Source organism: Eschrichtius robustus, chromosome 10, assembly GCF_028021215.1.
Source record: "Eschrichtius robustus isolate mEscRob2 chromosome 10, mEscRob2.pri, whole genome shotgun sequence".
Classification (NCBI taxonomy): Eukaryota; Metazoa; Chordata; class Mammalia; order Artiodactyla; family Eschrichtiidae; genus Eschrichtius; species Eschrichtius robustus.
The window spans coordinates 106333528-106355846 of record NC_090833.1 but is presented as its reverse complement, the minus strand read 5'-3'; the positions used below and the strand labels follow the sequence as shown (position 1 = coordinate 106355846).

The 22319-nt window shown below is 43.0% G+C and overlaps 1 protein-coding gene across 2 annotated transcripts in view; it reads right to left on the bottom strand.

Annotated features, from left to right (window-relative positions):
• Window positions 1-22319, bottom strand: part of DOCK5 (dedicator of cytokinesis 5) — a 215571-nt gene that overhangs the window by 122858 nt on the left and 70394 nt on the right. Inside the window, exons 3-5 of one of the 2 annotated variants that reach the window (XM_068552741.1) lie at window positions 10169-10209; window positions 5034-5089; window positions 3187-3283 (exon numbers count right to left, since the gene is read on the bottom strand). In XM_068552741.1, the coding sequence (XP_068408842.1) occupies window positions 3187-3283; window positions 5034-5089; window positions 10169-10209 (194 nt within the window). Of the gene's footprint in view, window positions 1-3186; window positions 3284-5002; window positions 5090-10168; window positions 10210-22319 lie in introns of those variants that run through there. The other variant, XM_068552742.1, reaches the window with a different exon arrangement.

Below are 22319 nucleotides of genomic sequence, written 5' to 3'. Positions count from 1 at the left end.
CCGCAGCAAGAGAAGCCACCGCAATGAGAAGCCCGCGCACTGCAACAAAGAGGAGCCCCCGCTCGCCTCAACTAGAGAAAGCCCGCACGCAGCAACAAAGACCCAGTACAGTCAAAAATAAATAAATAAAATAAATAAATTTAAAAAAAAAAAGTGTGTGTGTCTGTGTGTGTCTGTGTGTGTGTACATGCGCATGTCTCAGGGCGGTGGGGTGACTGAAACCTACAGATCTGGGTTCCCTTAACTTTTTTCCCAGTGAATCATATTTAAGGCTTGCTCCTTTTTTTTTTTTAATATTTATTTACTTATCTAGGCTGCACCGGGTCTTAGTTGCAGCATGCAGGATCTTCATTGCAGCATGTTTATTTGCGGCACGTAGGCTCTTAGTTGCAGCATGTGGGATCTAGTTCCCCGACCAAGGATCAAACCTGGGCCCCCCTGGATTGGGAGCGCGGAGTCTTACCCACTGGACCACCAGGGAAGCCCCAAGGCTGGCTACTTTGACATAGAGATTTTTGAGAAAGCATTTCAGAAATTCTGCCTGAAGTGAACTGTCAATGCTTTAGGAAGGGACAGGAAAAAAAATGAAGAAAGCCAAGATTTCCATTTGAAATGGATCATTTCTGAATGGGTGAGCATGCTATCAAAAGCAGGAGCCGATTCTCAGCCCCATCAACTGATTAAGATCCCCACAATGAATGCCTTTTAGTCAACCAATAGCAGCTATAAGACATCTAAAAAATAAGTCACAATAACAAAATAATTATTTTATGAGACGTCAAGATTAAGATGGGAAATGTGCTGCCCCCCCCGAGAGGAGGGTGGAATTTTCTTTTTTTTTTTAACTTAGAACTCAATTCTGCTATTAAATAGTGGACCTTCCACATAGGAAATCCTCAACCAGAGCTTAAAAGATTTTGGAAGCCCAAATACATGAATCATATTTCTTCCTCCCGGGCTCACTTATTTCTCATTGCTAGTCAATAGCAGACTTGGCACAATTATCTGTGGACATGTAGTAGACACAGATCATGAACTAAGCACAAGAGTTGTGTTTTAGCAAGAAGAAAAGTCTAGCTCATTCATACTCTCCACTCTTGTAGATTACAGCTATAAAAATCTCATTTCCCAGTACTTATTAGCTAATACATTTTTCACCACTCGTCAATTTCCAGAGAGACTATGTTAAGGAACTAACCCATCCATCAACCTTGTTACATCCACCACTAACCAATCAATTAACTGGAACCAGAGAGTGCTTTCAATAGAAGGACAAGAAGATCGATGTAGGCCAAAGGGCTTAAAACAGCATCTCTCCCAGAGCTCGTGATTTAAGAATTTACAGGTTAGCTCTCTCCTCGATGAAGCATAAAGAGATCAAAAGATCACTTGCATTACAAGGCACTGTGCCCCAGGGGCCAGATGACTGGTTCAGGAGGAAGTGCTCCCATAGTCCAGAAGGAAACATTATGGATTGGTGTGTTTAGAGACGCATTATGAAGAAAAAAGGACTTCAGTGGGGCCTTGAAGGATGGGCAGGCGGAGAAAAATCACGTGCTTTTCCAAAGAAGGGGTTGGTGATTTCCATTGCTGCGCTCCACCCTGGGAAACCAAAGCCCTGGGAAATGAAATATCTTATACTAACTACTAGAAGTTATGCTAGAATGAGTTTTGATTCCTGTTTTTAGTACGAGGGTCTAGAGTGAGGTGCTCCCAGTTAACTTAGTAAGATTGGCTTTTCAGAGTTAAAATGTAGAATCAATATATGACTGAAAAAAACTTAGATGAACTAAGCCACATAAGGAAAGAGACTGGCTCCCAGGCGTTGAGTCGAGTCCTGACTGATCTCATTCACACATTGGGCCAGGGAATATATCAGTACATTCATAGGAATTCTTAGTCAGCCATGGAAGCCTGGAAGATGCCTACAGAAGGCAAGACCTAATGATGCCCACCCACAAGGTCTCCAGGAAAGAGGAAACTTTAGAAAACAGCGTCTGTGCATTCCAGTGTCTGAGAAAGGAGCTTCCTAAAGTGGACATGGGTGCAGGCTTGCTGCCGCCAGACTCAGAGTTCTGGGCCTCCTGCAAGGTGGCTGTCCCAGGTGTTCTCAGCCTGATAATATTATGAAGTGCTAGATTTACCTTGCCTTGATTGCAAACCCACACACAAAACTTGTGATTATGGTTTATCAGGGAGAGAATGTGCTGGTTCCTGTGTCACTTCCCACTGACCTGGCATATCTTATTAGCATCCTAAGGTCAAACCATTGTTGTGAGAAACAGTACTATGAGCTGGCCTCAAAAAGAAGACTCTTCAGGGCTTCCCTAGTGGCGCAGTGGTTGAGAATCTGCCTGCCAATGCAGGGGACACGGGTTCGAGCCCTGGTCTGGGAAGATCCCACACGCCGTGGAGCAACTGGGCCCGTGAGCCACAACTACTGAGCCTGCGCGTCTGGAGCCTGTGCTCCGCAACAAGAGAGGCCGCGATAGTGAGAGGCCCGCGCACCGCGATGAAGAGTGGCCCCCGCTTGCCGTAACTAGAGAAAGCCGTTGCACAGAAACGAAGACCCAACACAGCCAAAAATAATAAATAAATAAATAAATAAATAAATAAATAAATAAATAAATAAAATTAAAAAAAAAAAAAAGAAGACTTTTCAGAGCATGGTTTAACGTGATTCATCTTTCAGCCATCGGTAAGGTACACAGAAGGTAGAGAGTGCACCCTCATAGGAGCCCTCATGGGGCTGAGCACTGAAACAGTGGCAAATGTCTATTCACTGCGATACACACAGAGGCTAAGAGCATGTCCCTCAATTTCCCCATTGATAAACTGGTAATAATTACAGCTACCTTATAGGAGTGTTATGAGGATTAATTGTTCCTGGCACTTAGTAGGGACGATGTGTTTGCAGTTCTTATTATCCTTTTAACTTTACAATCAGCATGTCGGCTGGGAAAATACTGACCTAATGATCATGCCCACCTCCTCCACCACCCACATCAACAACCGCTCTACATGGCGAAAATGGGAATCTGCTGGTTATCAGCCATTGCGCCGTCCAGGTAAGATACACCCACTCCACACAGAGAGCTAATGAGTGGCCGATCCCTTGCAGCAGAACAGACGGGCTGAGGGCCCAGGAATACTGCCACAGGCGCCAAGCACCAGGGGCAAACTCACCACGTAGAGCTTGCGCCAGATGACCGCCCATTCCCGCAGTGTCGAGGTGAGCTCCTGTACCAGTGGGAGCTCCCCGGGAATCACAGTCTCGTGCTGCCTAAAGAGAACAGACAGATGCTCCCTTCACTCTGGGTGGATCACCGTGGCTTTTCTTGATGGAGGTCCTGATACCCACAACTCAAAGATGGGAATGGGCTGGTTGGGCTTCAACCAAAAACAACCTTGTCCATTTAGGGAAGGTTTGGGTAGAGAATTTTTATCACATCAAGCAGCCGAGAAAAGAGAAAGAGCTTAACACACCACGATTCTCGAAATGAATGGGTATAGAGCCCAGCCTCTATCTCCCCATTCTGGATCTTTACAGGAGCCTCAAATACCGACCAGGCTGGCTGCAGTAATTGTCAGGGATGGAAGCCCAAATCCAGTACTTTCACTGGTTCTGCCAAGCAGCCATTTCGTTAGGGAGGGTGGGTGGGTGGAGAAGTGTTCATGGCACAAGGGTCCTGGGGCTTGGAGCCTCACACAGGACCTGCTGTGGGACTGAGGTGGGACCCTCTTTTGCAGTGGTACTAGGTTTGCTTCTCATCTGCTGTCTCAATGCACAGAAAACGTACGTATACCCAAATCCTCACTTACAGCAGACTTTTAACAAGGCAAACCCGACACTCATGCACATAAATCCCGTCTGGTATTTTTATGATTAGCAAAAGGAGAAAAGGAGAGAGCGAAAGCAAGCAAACAAATGGGGATTAGTGGTGGGATTGCTAGGCGTAAATAAGAATACAAGACACCCCGTTATGTTTGGATTTCAGATAGATTAAAATAATTTTTAAGCATAAGTATGTCTCAGGAAATACCTGAGACATGCATGTAAAAAATTACTTGTTATATGAATTTCAAATTTAACTGGGCATCCTGCATTTTACCTGGCAACACTAGTTGGTGGGAATATGCCCCCAACCCTGCCCTTCCACCAACGTGGCTGTAAGTGACCCTGGAGGCTGCCTAGGAACCAGAAAGAAGATTCTCCAGGAGGGCAAGACACCTGCTTTTCAGCCCTGATTATGTGTGAATTTGGGCACGTCTCCATCTCTCGTCTATAAAACGAGGGTGCAGAACTTACGGCTGAGAATGATCTCTGCAGCTGTTAGCCAGAGTGCCTCTGTGACCCACTCCACACTCTCTAACGGCCCTGGGATTCCTTCTCCAGGCTCTCTTTATTCCCTCCTTAACTCTCCTGCCCGCTGGCTCACCAGCTAAGTGGATTTTCTCTGCAGAGCGCATTCGCACACATTAGTTAGTTCATAATTTCATATCAAGTTCATGACCTACGTGGGGACAGATTTGTTTTCTCTGATTTGCAGGGGGAAAGCCCCAGGTGCACTGACTTGTCCAAGGTTCAGAGCTGAATAGTGCAGGGTGTTGTATGCTCACCTATCATCTCCCAAGGTTCCCAAACAGGCGGCTCTCGGGTCTTAAGGGCCAAAGAGCACCAAATATTTATGTGCGTGCACACTCATGCGCGCACGCATACACACACACACACACACACACACACACACGTGCACGCGATCAGTGAGCAGCCAGTGCAAGAGGAAAGCAAAGGCCCTCTCCGTTCATTCATTATCTGTCTTTACTGTTCTGGGGAAGGAATAAGTATCAAAAAAGAAGACAGAAGAAGGAAGGATGTCAGGAAAAAGTTTTCATTCATTTCCCTTTCATCCGAGAAGTGGAATTGATGAGCTGAGACAATAATGCACAAAATGATATTTTCTGACTTCATAAAATCTATAAGGATATTTTACATCTTCCTCACCTGTTAGGAGTCTTCCTAGGTTAGAACTTACCCACGGTCTTCCACAGTGGCCTCTTTCAAATGGATATACGTTTCAGGGAAAATACCCTATGGAGAGAAGAACTTGGGTTATGTGGCCGTAAAACTCTCAGCCCAAAGTAAAGAGCACACACAGCAGCAAGGATGCGTGGGGGAGGGGAAAGGACCCCTGGACAACAGCTACAGTTTGCAGTCAAGGTTGCGGGACATCAATTACATCATCTGCCTACCTAAATGAAAGCAAGCCTGCAACACTGAAAAGGTATAAATTAATCCTTGGGTTCAGCGAGCATAAAATAAATGCTCTGTAAATGACCAGGCACACATGCCCGGGTCAGCTCAGAGCTGCCATAATGGTAAAGTGTTTAATAGTGAGATCCTAAAACCCCTCCAGGTCCTACATGCCATGATATGCTTCCCTTAAAGGGTTTCATATAATTAGTGAGATGGAGGGCTATGTACTTAGTGGCCCGTAAAATTATAGTGATTTTCTAGAGTCATTCCCCTCAGCACTTTCACTTAAACAAAATGCATGGAATCAATTAGGACTCATTATCTGGTTATTTTTAGCACTTTTCAGTCTCAAGTTGCTCTCCGTTCTATGTCCTAAGAGGCAATTCGTCGTCAGTATTGTGACATTGCCCGTGGGAAAACTAAGCCCAGAAAGACCTAAGAGAAACACTGGAAAGCCGTGGGTAGAAACTGCAGAACTGAAGATTGGATCTAACCAACGGGAAGCAAGCCATGGATGTGAGTTTTCTTAAAAGCCAAAAGCTTCTGTTATTCAACCACATGATATGCCCATCAATAAACAGAGACACTGCCATCTAGAAAAGCACTGCTGGTCCCTGTTGTATGGTACTTTTCAGGCCAGACCAGGAGAAGCAGAAGAAGCTGTTCAACAGGCCCCATTGGCTCAACTGCTCATAGCCCTGAGCCTGTAGAAGTGCGACCACGTGGACACCCAACGTCAGGGGAGACTGGCCACAAGGATGGGACAGGGATAGCTCGCTCCCTGGGAGACTGGGTCAGAGACGCGTGTGTACCCAGTGATCCTTAATCCATTCAGAGCCAGAAAACGAGTGCATTTCAACCCGGGTTGGTCTTGCGTCTAGTTTTATGTGCTATGTTTATCTGAGCAATTCTCTCCTTTCTCTCTTTTAATCCTTTGCCAATAAAACAGGAAACAGCAAGAAAATTTGAGGCTACACTGCTCCCAGCATTGGTGATGACAAGGTGGATCCTGCCACTGCTTGAGTCAGAAGCAAAATGGCCATCCTTTCCCACCAGGCAGGAAGAACCAAAAAAAAGTACAGACATACCTGCCCTTCCTCGCTCTGAGAAACGGGCAGGTGTGGGGCATATGAGTGAGAAAGCATTATCCCAATCTTGTTACTGATGAAGACCCAGAACTCACACAGAGACAAGGTAACACCGACCTCTTTCATTATAGGGACAGGATTCAGAGTGATTTTGGAAAACCAATCAAAGAGTTAAATACAAACAAAAATTCAATGTGTGTGTAATTCCTTTTGGGCCAGATTAACGGGGTTCTGAAGCTCCAGATCTGTCCTTAGGATGCCTAAGAAACCTTGGGTGTTTCTTCTATCCGCTAGGTTGAGGTAAATGTTTTGTTGACGACGATCTTTGTGGAGAACCAGGCTTGGCTGCCCAGCACTCACCTTGGTGACAGGATGCTGAGTGAAATAAGCCAGACACAGAAGGACAATTACTGTCTGATCTCACTTGTATGAGATCATACAAGTGTATGTAGTCAAATTCATAGGGACAGAAGTGGAACGGGGGTTAACAGGGGCTGGAGGAGGGAGGAAGGGGAAGTTTGTGTTTAATGCGTACAGAGTTTCAGTTTGGGATAATGAAAAAGTTCTAGAGTTGGATCGTGGTATGGTTGCACAACAATGTGAATGTACTTAATACCCCTGAACTGTACATTTTAGAAGAGTTCAAGTAGTAATTTTTTTATCAAGTATATTTTACTACAATAAAAAAGTTGTCCGGAACTCATAAAAAGGGGGAACGTTGAAACCACTCAAAGTAGCAGTTATCAGGAGCCATATTTGCAGGTTAAAATAAGATGTAACACTGCTGGTCCCAAGGAAAATATCCTGGCAGAAGATTTTTCAAATCAAGGAGATAAAGGACCAATTAACTGTTTCATACATCTATAATCTGATGACTGGTCTCCTAATAACTGGGAGAAATCCAAAATAGAAACATTCGTAATACAAGTGGCTTATTTTGTGATGTCTAAGCAGATCGTAAGCAGATAGTTTATATTGGGTATACAGACATGATGATTTTCATATTAAGAGAGTATCTATTTTGTTGTATTTTCACTCTGTTACTTGCCGGCATCATCTTTCCATGATAACATATGTCCACTTACAGCCATTTAATTGCTCTGGTAAATCTGAGGCTGTAGGCCTTTTCCTACACCATTCTGACACACAGAAAGCCAGAATAAACCTAGGTAATATATTTCTGATTTACAGCCTATCTCTCAGTTTTGCTTGTGCTTTCTCAATGCAACCTACCCACTTAAGGGGGAAAAAAAAAATGAACTAATGATTTTCCAGATATTGCCCTTATCCATAATTCCATAACCCTGCCAAGATCAATAATCAGTTTCTGCAAAGCTCTTGGCTTCTTCCATTTGTAAAGCCACTAGCATGTTTTATCACCACTCTAACCGGTTAGGTCTGCTTGTAAATAACACCAAAAATTTCCATTAAAACAATAGGCTTTTCAAATAGCTCTTCCCCTAAAGACTGGCAAACAAGGAAATAGCATTAGGAATAGCATTTCAACTAGGCTGGATTCCCTAATGAAGGGGTGTCAAAGTTGAGCATAATTCATGACAGCTGACTTGGAATTCCCTGCTTTTCCTGGATCTCTCTACTAGAAAGATATTTCAACTTATAAGTCAACAAGAAAATGCATGGCCCTTGTTTGTACTATTATTTCACTGAATTACAAAGTTTAGTTACCAAGAACTAAGAAAAGCTCTTACTGAAATAATTCTTTTCAAGAGTGAGATTGAAAGTTTAAAAGGGTTTCAAAAAAAATTTAAAACACACCGAGACCTTGTCATTTAGATCTTAGTGAAGCACCCCATCCACCCACTTTGCAAAGCAGACAACAGTTGGATTCTGATGTATCACAGGATGCCTTAGACATGCTCCGAAAAGATTCTTACAGACTGTAGACTCTCTGAAAGGGAAAACTGTGGTCTGGGGCCTTGTTTCAACACAATTCACATTCACCAGTTAAAAAATTCCCTTTGATCTTAAAGTTCATATGATCTTATCTGAGAGTGGATTTTTGTTTATGTTTTCAAATTAACTTTTTTTTTTAAAGGATTGGTAATTAAGTGACATAAGTATTGCTGCTCTTGAAGAAATTTAGAACTTCAAAATTGTTCACTCTATTCATGCTTTGAAAAATAACTACCACCTCCATAATTATGAGTAAAATAAACACTATAGGGTTAAACCCAAACCAAGAAGCAGAGGGGGCTGTAAACTATAGGTTCTCTAGTTAACAAGCATCCCAGGAGAAAAGGTCTTCTGCTTTGGTCCTATCATGCTCTCATTCACGCCACAACGTCTGCTATCTTAGGTCCTTATATGAAAGCCTGGGGAAACTAAAGTCAGTAAGAGATTATTCATTTAATCAAATAATTTATAATTATTTTCATTATAATTAAGCTGAAAATGAAGACATGGGGCATAAGCATCTCACTGTGGGTAGAAAAATTCAGCATCAGGATTTGGGGAGGGATAAAAGGATCAAAATTGTGGGAGTTGATACCTGCATTAAAAGCAAATATGCCTCTATTTTGGTAGATTATTAAATTGTCAGAGTTAATAAACTGTGTGTGTACACACACATGTGCAAATACTGAGTGTTACCTGAGAGTCAACAACATTGAAAGCTTGAGTAGGACAGTCCTGTTTTTTGGCTTTTTTGGCTGTACCACGCAGCACATGGGATCTTAGTTCCCTGACCAGGAATCGAACCCAAGTCTGCTGCATTGGAAGCACAGAGCCTTAACCACTGGACCACCAGGGAAGTCCAGGACAGTCCTGGTTTTAAATGGCCCTATACCTTGTGGGAAAGTGTTTTTCTGGGCCCATAGCTCTTTTGAGACTGTGTTCTAGCATCACTTCTGTATTGTGCCATATTTGAAGAGTAAAACCTGTGGATTTGTGAGGGGTTTTTTTGTTTTTGTTTTTTTTACTTAGCTGTTGATAAATTCTGAAATGTTTCTCTCACCCCTCCCGATTCGCTATTTTGCATGTGAACTAACTGTGAAATAGTACGACCCTATCCACTTTGTTCTTTTCAAAAGAAAGTGCTGACAGGCTATGCTGTCCCAGCGTGCAGTGTCACAGGAAAAGCGCTGACCTGACCTAAAATAAACTGAGGGGGTATTAACCTAACTCACAGATTTTCTTTAGCTTGATGATTAGCAGCTTTGGCACTGCCAAAAGGAACCCACGAGGGTCAGTAATTTTCAAACTCTTTGCCCATGATGAGACAGCAACCCAGAACTACTATCATAAAATATAATGAAAAATACATAAAATGCTGTAAAATATATACTTAACACAAAAGTTTCCTGAAACACTACTTACCGTCACATTCTATTCTCTTTCTATTTTTCAGTGTTGTTTTTAAGAAAATGTTGGTTATAACCCACTCTACTGATTTCAGTTTGAAAACTACTACTCTGGTTTAAGCATTTTTTAATAAAGGAAAGAGTCAAGTGGAAATGCGGAGACCCTTTGGTTCTGGGATTTCAGCACTGGAACTAAAGGATAAAGGGAGAAGCCCGGGTCCCCCCGCAAAACAGAGCAATGTCCCTGTGTGACCCTATGGCTCAGCTTGAGGGAACCAGGAGCAAGAAGTCCACAGAGGCCCTACCTGGGGTGTCAAATTCACCTCCGGCCTTTATCCTTGAGTTGGCTGGTGGGAAATATGGCCAAGGTCAGAGAATTTGCTTTCAAATCTAAAGACTAGCCGTCAAAGAGAAAGCAAACTAGGTCTACAGACAGCAGATAATGGAATCAGATACGACCACACAAAACTAGCACACAGATTTCAAACTAAAACGATAAGCCATACCTTTTTAGATTTATTTTGGAGGGTATATCCTCTGTACCAACCTGTCAGGGTAGAAGAGAACACAAAATCTTTTGTTATCTGGGACAATATAAAGACATTAGCAATATACGTCCTCATCTTGTTAGGATACTGGGATGGAATCCAGGAGACATTTAGCAGACAATATGAGCATTCTGGTTTATTATGCAATAAAAATCTAGATCTATTTCAGAGCTTTATTCTCTTGATAACTAAAGGATTTAAAATTCACTTAGAACCATGCCTCGTCCCTACTCCTTTGGAGAAAGGATAGAACAACAACAAAAAAAACAAGACAGAAGGCAGCTCAACACCTTAATACCTCTCAGCATTCAATGAATGTTTTTGTATAAATGAATATGAACTTTCATCCATTTATATACATTCTGAAAGTCACCTTATACTATTACAATAGATTATACTATTAAAATAGATATTTAAAAATAATTTTTATATATGCTCTCCCTCTCGCTTTCTCTCCTACTCCCACTTCCCTCCTCCCCAAGTTCCCAGGTTAAGAACCAATATTCTGGAACAATTTTAAATCGGAGTAGCAAACCTTATATATATAAATATTTACACCTAAAAACAAACCGAAATAAATAATGAAACAACATTTTAAACAATTCTTGGCAATGCTACAATACCCCCTACAATGAAAAGATTTTATGTGTTTGCTTAACGAGGCTTTAAGTAAAGTCTTTAACTTCCTTTTAAAAATTCCGATCAATACACATATTCCTATGGACGTTTTTCCCACCCTCTATCTTATAAAGGGAGTATACAATCTAATCTGCCCATAAACAGATACTGTATACAAAATATTTATTGAACAGCTACTATAGGCAATTCACTGTAATAACTTTCCTCACTCCCCATGCCCATGAGGCATCAGTGTGGTCATCTTGCTTAAGTAAACGCTGTTGTCCGTGGTCCAGATGTGTAAAGTAGCCATACACACACAGTGAGCAGACGCAGGCTGTACTGAAAACTTTAGGCATCCGGGGCTTCCCTGGTGGTGCAGTGGTTGAGAATCTGCCTGCCAATGCAGGGGACACGGGTTCGAGCCCTGGTCTGGGAAGATCCCACATGCCGCGGAGCAACTAGGCCCGTGAGCCACAACTACTGAGCCTGCGCGTCTGGAGCCTGCGCTCCGCAACAAGAGAGGCTGCGACAGTGAGAGGCCCGCGCACCGCAATGAAGAGTGGCCCCCACTTGCCGCAACAAGAGAAAGCCCTTGCACAGAGGCGAAGACCCAACACAGCCATAAATAAATAAATAAATAAATAAATAAAATTTAAAAAAAAAAACTTTAGGCATCATATTTCTGGACAGAACTATTATATAACTGGAAAATATACACACACTCCAATGTTCATAGCAGCACTACTTACAATAGCCAAGACATGGAAACAACCTAAATGTCCACCAACAAATGAATGGATAAAGAAAATGTGGTACATATATACAGTGGACTACTACTCAGCCATAATGCAGTAACATGGATGGACCTAAAGATGATCATACTAAGTTATATGTGGAATCTAAAATATGACACAAATAAACCTATCTACAAAACAGAAACAGACTCACAGACATAGAGAACAGACTTGTGGTTGACAAGGGGGAGGGGGATGGGGGGGTGATGGATTGGGAGTTTGGGATTAGCAGATGCAAACTACTATATATAGAATGGATAAACAACAAGGTCCTACCGTATAGCACAGGGAACTATATCCGATATCCTGTAATAAACTATAATGGAAAAGAATACAAAAAAGAACATATATAACTGAATCACTGTGCTATAGACCAGAAGCTAACACAGCATTGTAAATCAACTACACTTCAATAAAAAAATAAATTAAAAAAATATTTCAGGCAGCTGTTAATAGCATTCTAGAACTCTCTTGTAATTTGTTCTATATAAAATCATCCAACACTGGACATGCAATCTATTTTGGATATGTTAAAGCAGAGAGTTGAATTTACCTTCTTTGAGCATGGATTTATTAATATTTTTACAAATTTTAAACTGTCAGTATTCACACATGTTAAGGATTTTGCTATTTTTTACCAGTTAGAATGGGGTATTATGCTGTGAACTGGTTATAGGTTTGCATCAAGGCCCATGGTTGACAAAAAGATATCTGAACAGGAAAACACTGCTCCCAATTTAAGATGCCAAAATGCACGCAAGATCCAGTTATACCCACACCGAACAATTATCCCAGGCCTCAAGAGTCTTCACCCATCTATACACACTTGCTTGGTTCTGCTAACATGTGAAAATGACTTTTGCGGGACTTCCCTGGTGGCGCAGTGGTTAAGAATCCGCCTGCCAAGGCAGGGGACACGGGTCCGAGCCCTGGTCCAGGAAGATCCCACATGCCGCGGAGCAGCTAAGTCCGTGCGCCACAGGTACTGAGCCTGCACTCTAGAGCCCGCGAGCCACAACTACTGAGCCCGCAAGCCGCAACTACTGAAGCCCACGCGCCTAGAGCCCGTGCTCTGCAACAAGAGAAGCCACGGTAATGAGAAGCCCGCGCACCACAACTAGAGAAAGCCCACGCACAGCAACGGAGACCCAACACAGCCAAAAATAAAAAATAAAATTAAATAAACTTATTAAAAGAAAGGAAAATGACTTTTGCGTGAATAAATGGCTTCAACTCCATCCTGGGCTGGGAAGGGGAGGCAAGCTGAGAAACAAGACTTTCGTCTCTTCCAAGCAGTTTTCATCTCTCTATGTCCTATAAACCCAAGATGTTACAACACAGACTGGGTCCACTTTCAGAGGGGAATTTATCTGTACTTTTGTCAATAATGTTTTTGCACAGCTATCCATCACAGAATTATACTTCCAAAACCTGTCGTTTTTGAAAACTTTTTTTTTTTTTACCTCCTATTTTTTACCTCAAAGTCTTCTCTAGAATTGTGGTGTGTGCATACCCCCTATCTAAAGGCTCAAAATTACCACGCTGAATTTTACAAAAGTGAACGCTCACGTTCCTTGGCATTAGGTAGTAGCAGAACACTGTCTATTTCTGGAGTTTTCATCATAGACTGTCAGGACTCCATAAATTCAATAGCTTAAATGCAAGGGATTAGTAATAGTCCAAGAGTAGGTTTGCTCATTTCCACATTACCAACCGGGGTTGTGATACAAGCAAAAACATGATTTTCCAATTAATCCCAACATTTAAAGCAGGATAATTACAGTTCAATATGGTATGCTACTGAATGCATATCAACAAGCAGCTATAATCAATGAGTTGTATGAACTGGTCAGAATCTCAGATGCTTTCATAAGTTAGAAACTGAAGGAAATGGTGGGGAGATGGTGAGTCCAGAGGACTAGTCTCACTTATAATTAGGTGAAATGACCGTCTCAAAAAGTAAGCTTCCAGCAACCATGTGGAACATCAAAAGTGATTCTATGCTAAGGGTTGCTCTTCGGTTCAGGAAAAGTCATTTCTGTTTTCCTGGGACTGCCTCATTCCAGAATAAAAATCTGGCCTCTCCAATTTAAAAATATCAGAGAGTCCTTAATTCCATTGTCAAAGTCGCTTACTTTATCTGGTTTCTCAGATCATCTCCATCAGCCAAGACTCCATCACCTGCTCCATTTCACCTCATCTGTCCAGATGCATCTCTGGCCACTGCCCACTTTCTGGCTCCCACAGGACAGGTCCCTTACTCGGCTCCTCGCCCCCTCTACATGCAACCATTCAACAAATATTTATCAAGCACTAGTTTAGATACCACGATGCAGTGGAGAGCAAGAGTCGTCATGAAGATTACACTCTAATGGAAAATACATACATGTATAGATAGATAGATGATGATCTCAGAGAATGACAATGCTAGGAAGAAGCACTCAAGGAGAGCACATGGCAGAAAATGCTTAGTAAACATGGGACATGATGTCACATAAGGTGACCAAGGAAAGGCCACTGTGAGAAGCTAAATGGAACCAGTCACGAAAGAGGAGACAGCAACAAGAAGGTGGTCAGAGGGAGGCATGATTCTGGGCCCTGACTGCCTATTAGATTCAAAATACCGATGCCTGGGCCACATCCCCAAATACTCTGATTTAACTGGACTCAGGTGGGGCCCATGCTTCTAAAAAGTTCCCCTGGTGTTGCTACCGTGCACCACACACATAGGTATCATGGACCATGGAGGAACTGGGGTTTTATCCTAAGCACAAGGGGAATCCCCGGGAAGGTTCTAAATGACATCATGCCTCACACTTTTAAAAGATCACGCTGGCTGCTCTATAAGAATGGATTGTCGAGGTGAGACACGGTGGAGAAAGGACACCAGTGAGGATACTGGCAGGTACAGCGAAAATGGGGAGAGATGAAAAGATGGAGGACCTATTTTGAATCGATAAGAGTTGCTCATGATTTAGCTGGGACTAGCCATTAACTGGGGGAGGAAAGGCAAATACTCAAGGGTACTTAGGTCTTGGGTGTAAGCAAATGAGTGGACAGTATTCTTCTTTAGTAGGAGAAGACTGAAAAAAGAAAAACACTGGGGAATAGGAGACAAGAGTCAGGAGACCTATTTGGTCTTCTGCTTCCCATCCTGAACAAGTGAGCCCTGAGCTATTAGGTGGGATGGGGCAACTTAGGCATCTGCAAAGGTGTGGGTGGGAGGCTCCACACGGGACCAGGCTGGCATCGGCTGTCAGAGCCCAAGCAGAACAAGGTATGCATCCATGTGGGCGTGTGGGGCTCACATGGGGCATTAGAGCCTGAGTGGGGTGAGGAGAAGGCCATCCACACAGGACTTGGGGCGGTGGTGGGCTGCCACGGGTTATCAGAGGTGAGGAAGCCGTCCACGTGGGAGAAGGTGGTAATGACGATGGGGAGGGGTTACATGCAGGGGAATTGATCAAGTACGCACACATATTAGAAGTAGTGGAAGCCAGGCTTCCTGCTGTCACAGAAGGGAGTTACAAGTACAGAAAGAGAAAAAACTGGAATGAACTCTGTGACGCTGAGTTGGAATTGAAGGTATCCCCATGTACTCATGACTCTCAAAATGCGTACAGAGGTCAAAATTCATAGAGGTGTTAATCTGTATTTATACACACATGCATATTAGCCCTAGCTCTGCTGAAATACCTATTTAGTTTCTATTTTTCTGGCCCTGATACAGCTGATGGAGATCTCAGAAAGAAGCCCTGGAACTGGCCCAGAGAGCATCCAGACCAAACTGAAGCCAGAGGACAGAGGATTCCATGAGGAACAAATCCAAGGAAATAAATGGAACTGTGAAATTATCTCATTTGTCTGAACATATTAGAGGGAGGTAAATGATTTTGTCAGGAAGTCTGGCTATGAAATAGAGGTAGGTCCACAGAGAACCAAGAAAAAAGAAATAACACCTCTAGAAAAACCTATTATTCAAGAAAGGAAATGTTATCAAGGTACATGGATAGGTTCTGCTTGCTTATACCCCCATGGGCACAATAATCTAAATAATAACTATTTTTAAAAAAACAAAAAAATTATGAAATATCTATATTGGGAGAGCTCCATTAGGGACAAATAGGTATATGTGTGCTTGGTGAGGAGTATAAGAGAAGAAAATCCTTACCTTCCATAAAGAGCAGTGAATAAATAAAAATAAAAATGGAAATAGCAAGTAATAGAGGCATGTTATTTAGAAATGAAAAAGGCATATATCACAAAATTGGCTGAAGGAGCTGAAAATGGAATCAGAAACCAAGAGGAATTGGGAAAGGACTGTTGTTTTTCATTATAAACTTTGTAGAAATGACTTCACTTTTAAAACTATATCATTTATGACAATGACAAAATTTTTTAAAAGTACACTGCATACACTTCTTGGTAAGCCAGGACTAGGCAAAGGCACAAAATAGGGAAAGAAAATAGATCAAGGTTGAGGGTGGCGTGGATTTGACTACAAAGGGACACAGGAGAATTCTGGGGGGCTGACAGAATTGTCCTATCTCTGGATTGGGGTGGTGTTTCACGATTGCATGCATTTGTCAAAAAGTCTGCTGAACTACACTCAATGGGTGAATTTTACTTAATGCAAATGATACTTAAAAAAAAGACATGAGATACTATTATACACCCACCAGAATAGCTAAATTTAAAAATGACTGGATATGGCTAATTGTAACTCTCTTACATTACTGGAAGTTTCTTTTAAGATTAAAGATACACATGACCTATGATCCAGAAATATCCCCACACTCCTAAGTATTTCCTCAAGATCAATGAAAACCTGTATCTATAAGAATACTTTACGAGAATACTTATCAAAGCATTCTTAATAGCCCAAAACTGGAACCCGTCAAAATGTACATCAATAGAGTATCAACAAACTGTGGATATTCATGTAATGGAATATTAGTTGGCGATAAAGTGGAATGAACTACAGTTATAAGCAACATCATGGGTGAACCTAAAAAACATTATGTTGAATAAGAGAAACCAAACACAACAGACACGCATAATTCCATTTATATAAAGTTGAAGAGCAGACAAACTAATCAATCCATGGTGATCTAAATTAGAACAGTAGGTGTTTTTTGGGAGTGGGAATTATATGGAAGAAGGTGATAGGGAACTTTCTGGAGCACAGGAAATATTCTATATCTTGACTTGAGTATTAGGCATATGTGGTACATTCATTTGTTAAAACTCCTTGAATTGTATACCTAAGATGAGTGCATTTCACTGTATATACATTTTACTGCAATTTCTAAAAACCATGACAAATGTACACTAGCAAATGAACATGACAAAGTATCCAACTCAAAGTGACACAGAATTCAACCATAAAGGCATTGCTCAAATATTACTGAATATTTTTGTTGGAAACTACCTTGAAACCAGTTTGAGTCACATGTGAAAAATCAGAGCTTTTACTCCAATTTCTCCACTGCTTTTACTTTGTTTTGTGCCTCCCCAATGACAGTATTAATCTTACTCACTTTGTGCTCCAAAACTGATTCTGAACGAGTCCTGCTATTTCCAAAAGTTCAACACACATTGGAGATTCATTTATTCATTCAACAAACAGATGCTTAGGAGAGCAAGATCTACAACATCTCCATTCTTCTTGGTCTTATTTTATAACAGGAAGAGAAAAACATATACATGTGAACACACAAGGCTATGAATAAAGTCATTTCATAAAGGGCTAAAAGTTATGAAGGAAGGAGTGACAATGCACCCCAGTGTTCACTGCAGCACTATTTACAATAGCCAAGATGTGCCTAAATGTCCATCGACAGAAGAATGGATAAAGAAGATGTGGTATTTATATACAATGTAATACTACTCAGCCATAAAAAAGAATGAAATAATGCCATTTGCAGCAACATGGATGGACCTAGATATTATCGTACTAAGTGAGGTAAGTTAGACAGAGAAAGACAAATATCACATGCATGCGGAATCTAAAACAACAATGCAAATGAACTTATTTACAAAAACAGAAACAGACTCACAGACTTAGAAAACAAACTTATGGTTACCAAAGGGGAAAGCTTGGAGGGAGGGATAAATTAGGAGTCTGGGATTAACATTACATACTACTATATATAAAATAGATAACCAACAAAGGCCTACTATATATCCCAGGGAACTCTACTCAATATTTTATAATAACCTATAAGGGAAAGGAATCTGAAAAAAGAATAAATACATACGTAAGTATATGTATGTTTAAATGAATCACTTTGCTGTACACCTGAAACTAAGACAGCACTGTAAATCAACTATACTTCGAGTAAAAAAAAAAAAGAGTGACAAGTGGAGGTGGGGTTACTTCAGTGTACGTGGTTAGAAAATTCTCTCTGCGGACAAGCAACTGGAGCTGAAGATTCACATTGCTAATGTGGTCACTCATTTATTATACATAAAAACATTTATTCAACCCCAGCCGCCAGACACTGTCTTCAAGGGAGAAGGAAATAGATCGTAAACAAATAATGAAATACAAAAGGCCCTTTTTCTTTTAACATCTTTATTGGAGTATAATTGCTTTATAATGGTGTGTTAGTTTCTGCGGTATAACAAAGTGAATCAGCTATACATATACATACATCCCCATATGTCCTCCCTCTTGCGTCTCCCTCCCACCCTCCCTATCCCAACCCTCTAGGTGAACACAAAGCACCCAGCTGATCTCCCTGTGCTATGTGGCTACAAAAGGCCCTTTAATGGTAATGCTTGGAGACACTGGCACACAAAGGGAGGGGTATGAATATGCTGAAGGCAATTACTGACCGGGACTCTGAAGATCTTTTTGAACCATAAAAGCACCATTTAGATTTGTAAGGCATGGAGCATTTTGCAAAATCTCTCCTCATTTTGCAGTCCCAGGATAAATTTGTTTCCTCTCCGCCCCCTCCATCAATAAATTATTTTTTTATTATGGTAAATTATATATAACATAAAATTTAACATTTTAACCATTTTAAAATATACAGTTCATTGGCATTAAGCACATTCACACTGCTGTGCAATCATAAATAAATAACTTCTGACTTCCCGGGAATTAAAGGCAAGAAACAGATGGGGAGCCGTTGTTTCTATGTACCCTCACTGTGTGTGTGTCAGGGGAGGTTCCATAAAGGAGAAGCAGGTGCTAAATCCTCTTGTTTTTTTAAGTGTCACTGGCCTGGTAGCTCCCTGGGTGAAGCACAGTTAATTAGGCCAAGGTCAAAGTTCCATCCCTCGTGGACCAGGTAAGCCTGTCAGGTTTCCATGGCCACAGCCTGCCCTCCCATCCCCAGTAAGTGTCCCTCGGAGAGATGGCTGAGGTCCCTCCCTCTAGGGAAGCTGGGAAGTAGCCACACTGGGTGCAAACCCCTCCCGGGACAGCCGGCTTGGTTGTTGCATCTTTATCTAAAGGCAGCACAGAGCCCTGGGGGTTCAGGATGTCCACTTTCTGAATGCAAGGACCATCTCAGTGAGGCTTTTGAAACTTAAGTTCAAAGGCAGAAAGTGAAGGGATGCAAAGACAGTAAAAGACGATTCTATTCTCTTGTACCTTTTTGTGAGACAAATCAGCCATCTGGGTTAATGATCTGATCAATTTTGTGCCTTTGAGACAGGCGCATCCAGTAACTGCTGGAAGTCTGAGCTCCAAAGAACTCAGAGTTCACGGAAACGTAACACCCTCACCTCAAAAAGAGGAAACACAGGCAAGGAACTGAAAAGGTTGTCCAAAGTCAAGCGGTGACTTACTAGCTAAGCTGGGGCTCCGAGCACAGGTCTCCTACTGCCCAGTTCATAGTTCGCTGCCTCCTCAGCTCCCCTGCTGGGGGGATGGCAAATGGGACACTTGCTCAAGGCACTGCCTCTCAGAGGAGGGAAGCTTGGCTACAGAATCCTCTCAACATAAATCCGACATGCACAAGCACGGCAAGTCAGCAGAAAAGAAAGAGATGTGGTTTCCATCTTTCATTTCTTGAATGAACAAGAAAGAGACCTGTCTTTGTGGTACCTGGCACACAGCAGACACTCAATAAACTTCTGATGAATATATTAATGAGAAAGAGAACTCCTAGAGCTAGTGGCCATGGACGGAATAGGCTGATGGAAGGTCCACTAAAATCTGCTCCTCTGGGGTGAGATCTGACTGCAAGGTCTGAGACACCCTTCACCTCTCTCCCGGGAATCCTATGCCCAGTAGGCAGAGTGGGGTGGGGCCCGAGCTCCTGACCAGGAGGCCAGAAAAGAAGAGGCACTGCTCCTTATAAGGAAGATTCGTTGAAATCAAAAGGCCTGGGTCTCCATCCTGGTTCTGTGCTCACTAGCTCTGCGGGATTCCATTTCTTCAACTATTAATTTCAAGTAATTAAGGCTTTGATCTCTCAAACATCCTTCCACCAAAACATTCCTTTTTCCTCCCCCATTTCCTCGCCTCATAAAATCTAACTCCATAGCTAACAGGCAGAGAGAGGTTTGCTCTGGTTGCCTACCATGGATGGTGATGGTAAGACTTCTCCTTTCAACCAGCACACACCTCCTTAGACAAACGGACACACCTGGTCCAGGCAGTGGACCAGCGGGAGGAGTGGATCCAAGTCACGGCCGACAGAACAGAGGGGTGACATACCCAAATGTCCCCCACAAAACTGGGAATCTCTCTGTGACCTCACAGACGCCCCTGAAGCTCAGTGAGAGGGAGGAAAGAATTTCCTCCAGTCTAATCAACCTACTGACTCTGGTTTGCCCATTCCCTTTCAATTTTCTAGATATGGCTTTTTCTTTCTTTCTTTCTTTTCTAAAGCAAAGTAATCCTGGCAGCCGTTCGTCCTTCTGGCTCTTGGCTCTAATTCCCCTCTTCTGTGGTCCATTTCTCTAACTTATACAACCAGTTCAAGCAAGCCAAAATGAATGGATGCAACATGTAGTTTTCTCAGTAGTAGCAATGAATTTGCTGTACCTTATTCTTCTATTGGTTTTGTTATCATCACACCAATATTTGCAAGATGGATGAGAAAGGGGTACAGGTTTGTGGGTGAGGAATCCTTTCATCAAGCAAGATACATTGAAGGGGACGTCCCTGGTGGCGCAGTGGTCAAGAGTCCGCCTGCCAATGCAGGGGACACGGGTTCGAGCCCTGGGCTGGGAAGATCCCACATGCCGCGGAGCAACTAAGCCCGTGCGCCACAAATACTGAGCCCGCGTGCCACAACTACTGAACCCCGCACACCTAGAGCCCATGCTCTGCAACAAGAGAAGCCCGCATGCAGCAACGAAGACCCAAAGTAGCCAAAAATAAATAAATAACTAGATAGATAAATTTATTTTTTTTTAAAAAAGATCCATTGAAGGAGCCTCGCTTTTATAAGGAACTATGCTGGGCTCTGGTGGGGGGCCTCACTCAAGGAGTTTGGGCCTCTAATAAACCCCACCTCCTGATCTGGAAGACCTTCTAATCTAATTGCTAGTAAAACAGAGACACACAGGTAAGGGGGGAGATATAAACTTGCCTGTCTAGTTAACCAGGATTTCTGGAACTTCAGTGCAGACTGCTTTTTCCATGAAACCACCTAAGCTGCCTGAGAAGGACACAGATTAGAGGCGAGAGATGAAGGAGGAAGGGAGGCTCCAGTAAGATAGGAAACTCATCCCGGGCAGAGGCGCTGGAAATACGTGAGCCTTCGCTCAGAGGACGAATCAGCTGAAGTGAGGAAAGCCCTCCAGTGTGACCCCGCCCTGAACCTAAGACCCCTTCCACCTGGTCCCCTAGACACCTGCTCCAAGTTCCTCAGTGGAATGCCTCTTAAAAGTGAAAGTGTGAGACTACAGCGTTAGACTCCAAACGTGAACCGCAGGGCCCCACTTTGTGGACCCGGACAGCCAGGGGTGAGGAGACACTGCCAGGGGTGTGATAAGACAAGCAGTGACAGAAGCAGAGGTGGAACCCAAGAGTGGTGACAGCATTAAGAGTCCTGGTGGCAAAACATCAGAAGCAAGAGGAAGAATATGAACCACGTGGGACCTTCCCAGAGCGTCGGAGCCAAAGACCACTGGGTCCGATCCACGTGCCCTATATACTAACTCAGATGGGAGGGCACAGCTGCGGACCCGAGCTATACATCCACAGACATGCAGGGAGGGAGAGACTGCCACGGGCTGGGGGGTCAGAGACACTTCCAGAGACCTCTCTGCTTATCTCATCCTCCCCGACCCACCTGCCACACCTAAGAGGCTTGGACAGACTGTCCGTAACGGTTGCCCACCGCCTCCGTCATGCTTCCCTGGAGCGTGTGGGTTGCAGGAGGGGGACCAAACTCTCTGGGGGGGGATGATTCTGCTCTGCTCCCCGAAAACAGACATGCCTACCTGCTCGGAGGAAGCCAGCTGTTGAAAACTGGCCGGGGAGGAGATGTGTGTGGAGGGCAGATGAGGCACCCAGCACCAGGGCTGAAGCGGGTCCAAGCACGTGCTGAGCTCGGAGGGCAGGGAGGAGACCGCTGGCCAGAGTGACTAGTTTGCATGGACGAGCCACGGAGGGAAGTAAGTCCAGAAAGAGCTCATCCTGATACATTTGGGGTGACGGGAGACTCGTCTGATAGCCAATCAAAACACAAAAGAAAGGGCTTCCCTGGTGGCGCAGTGGTTGA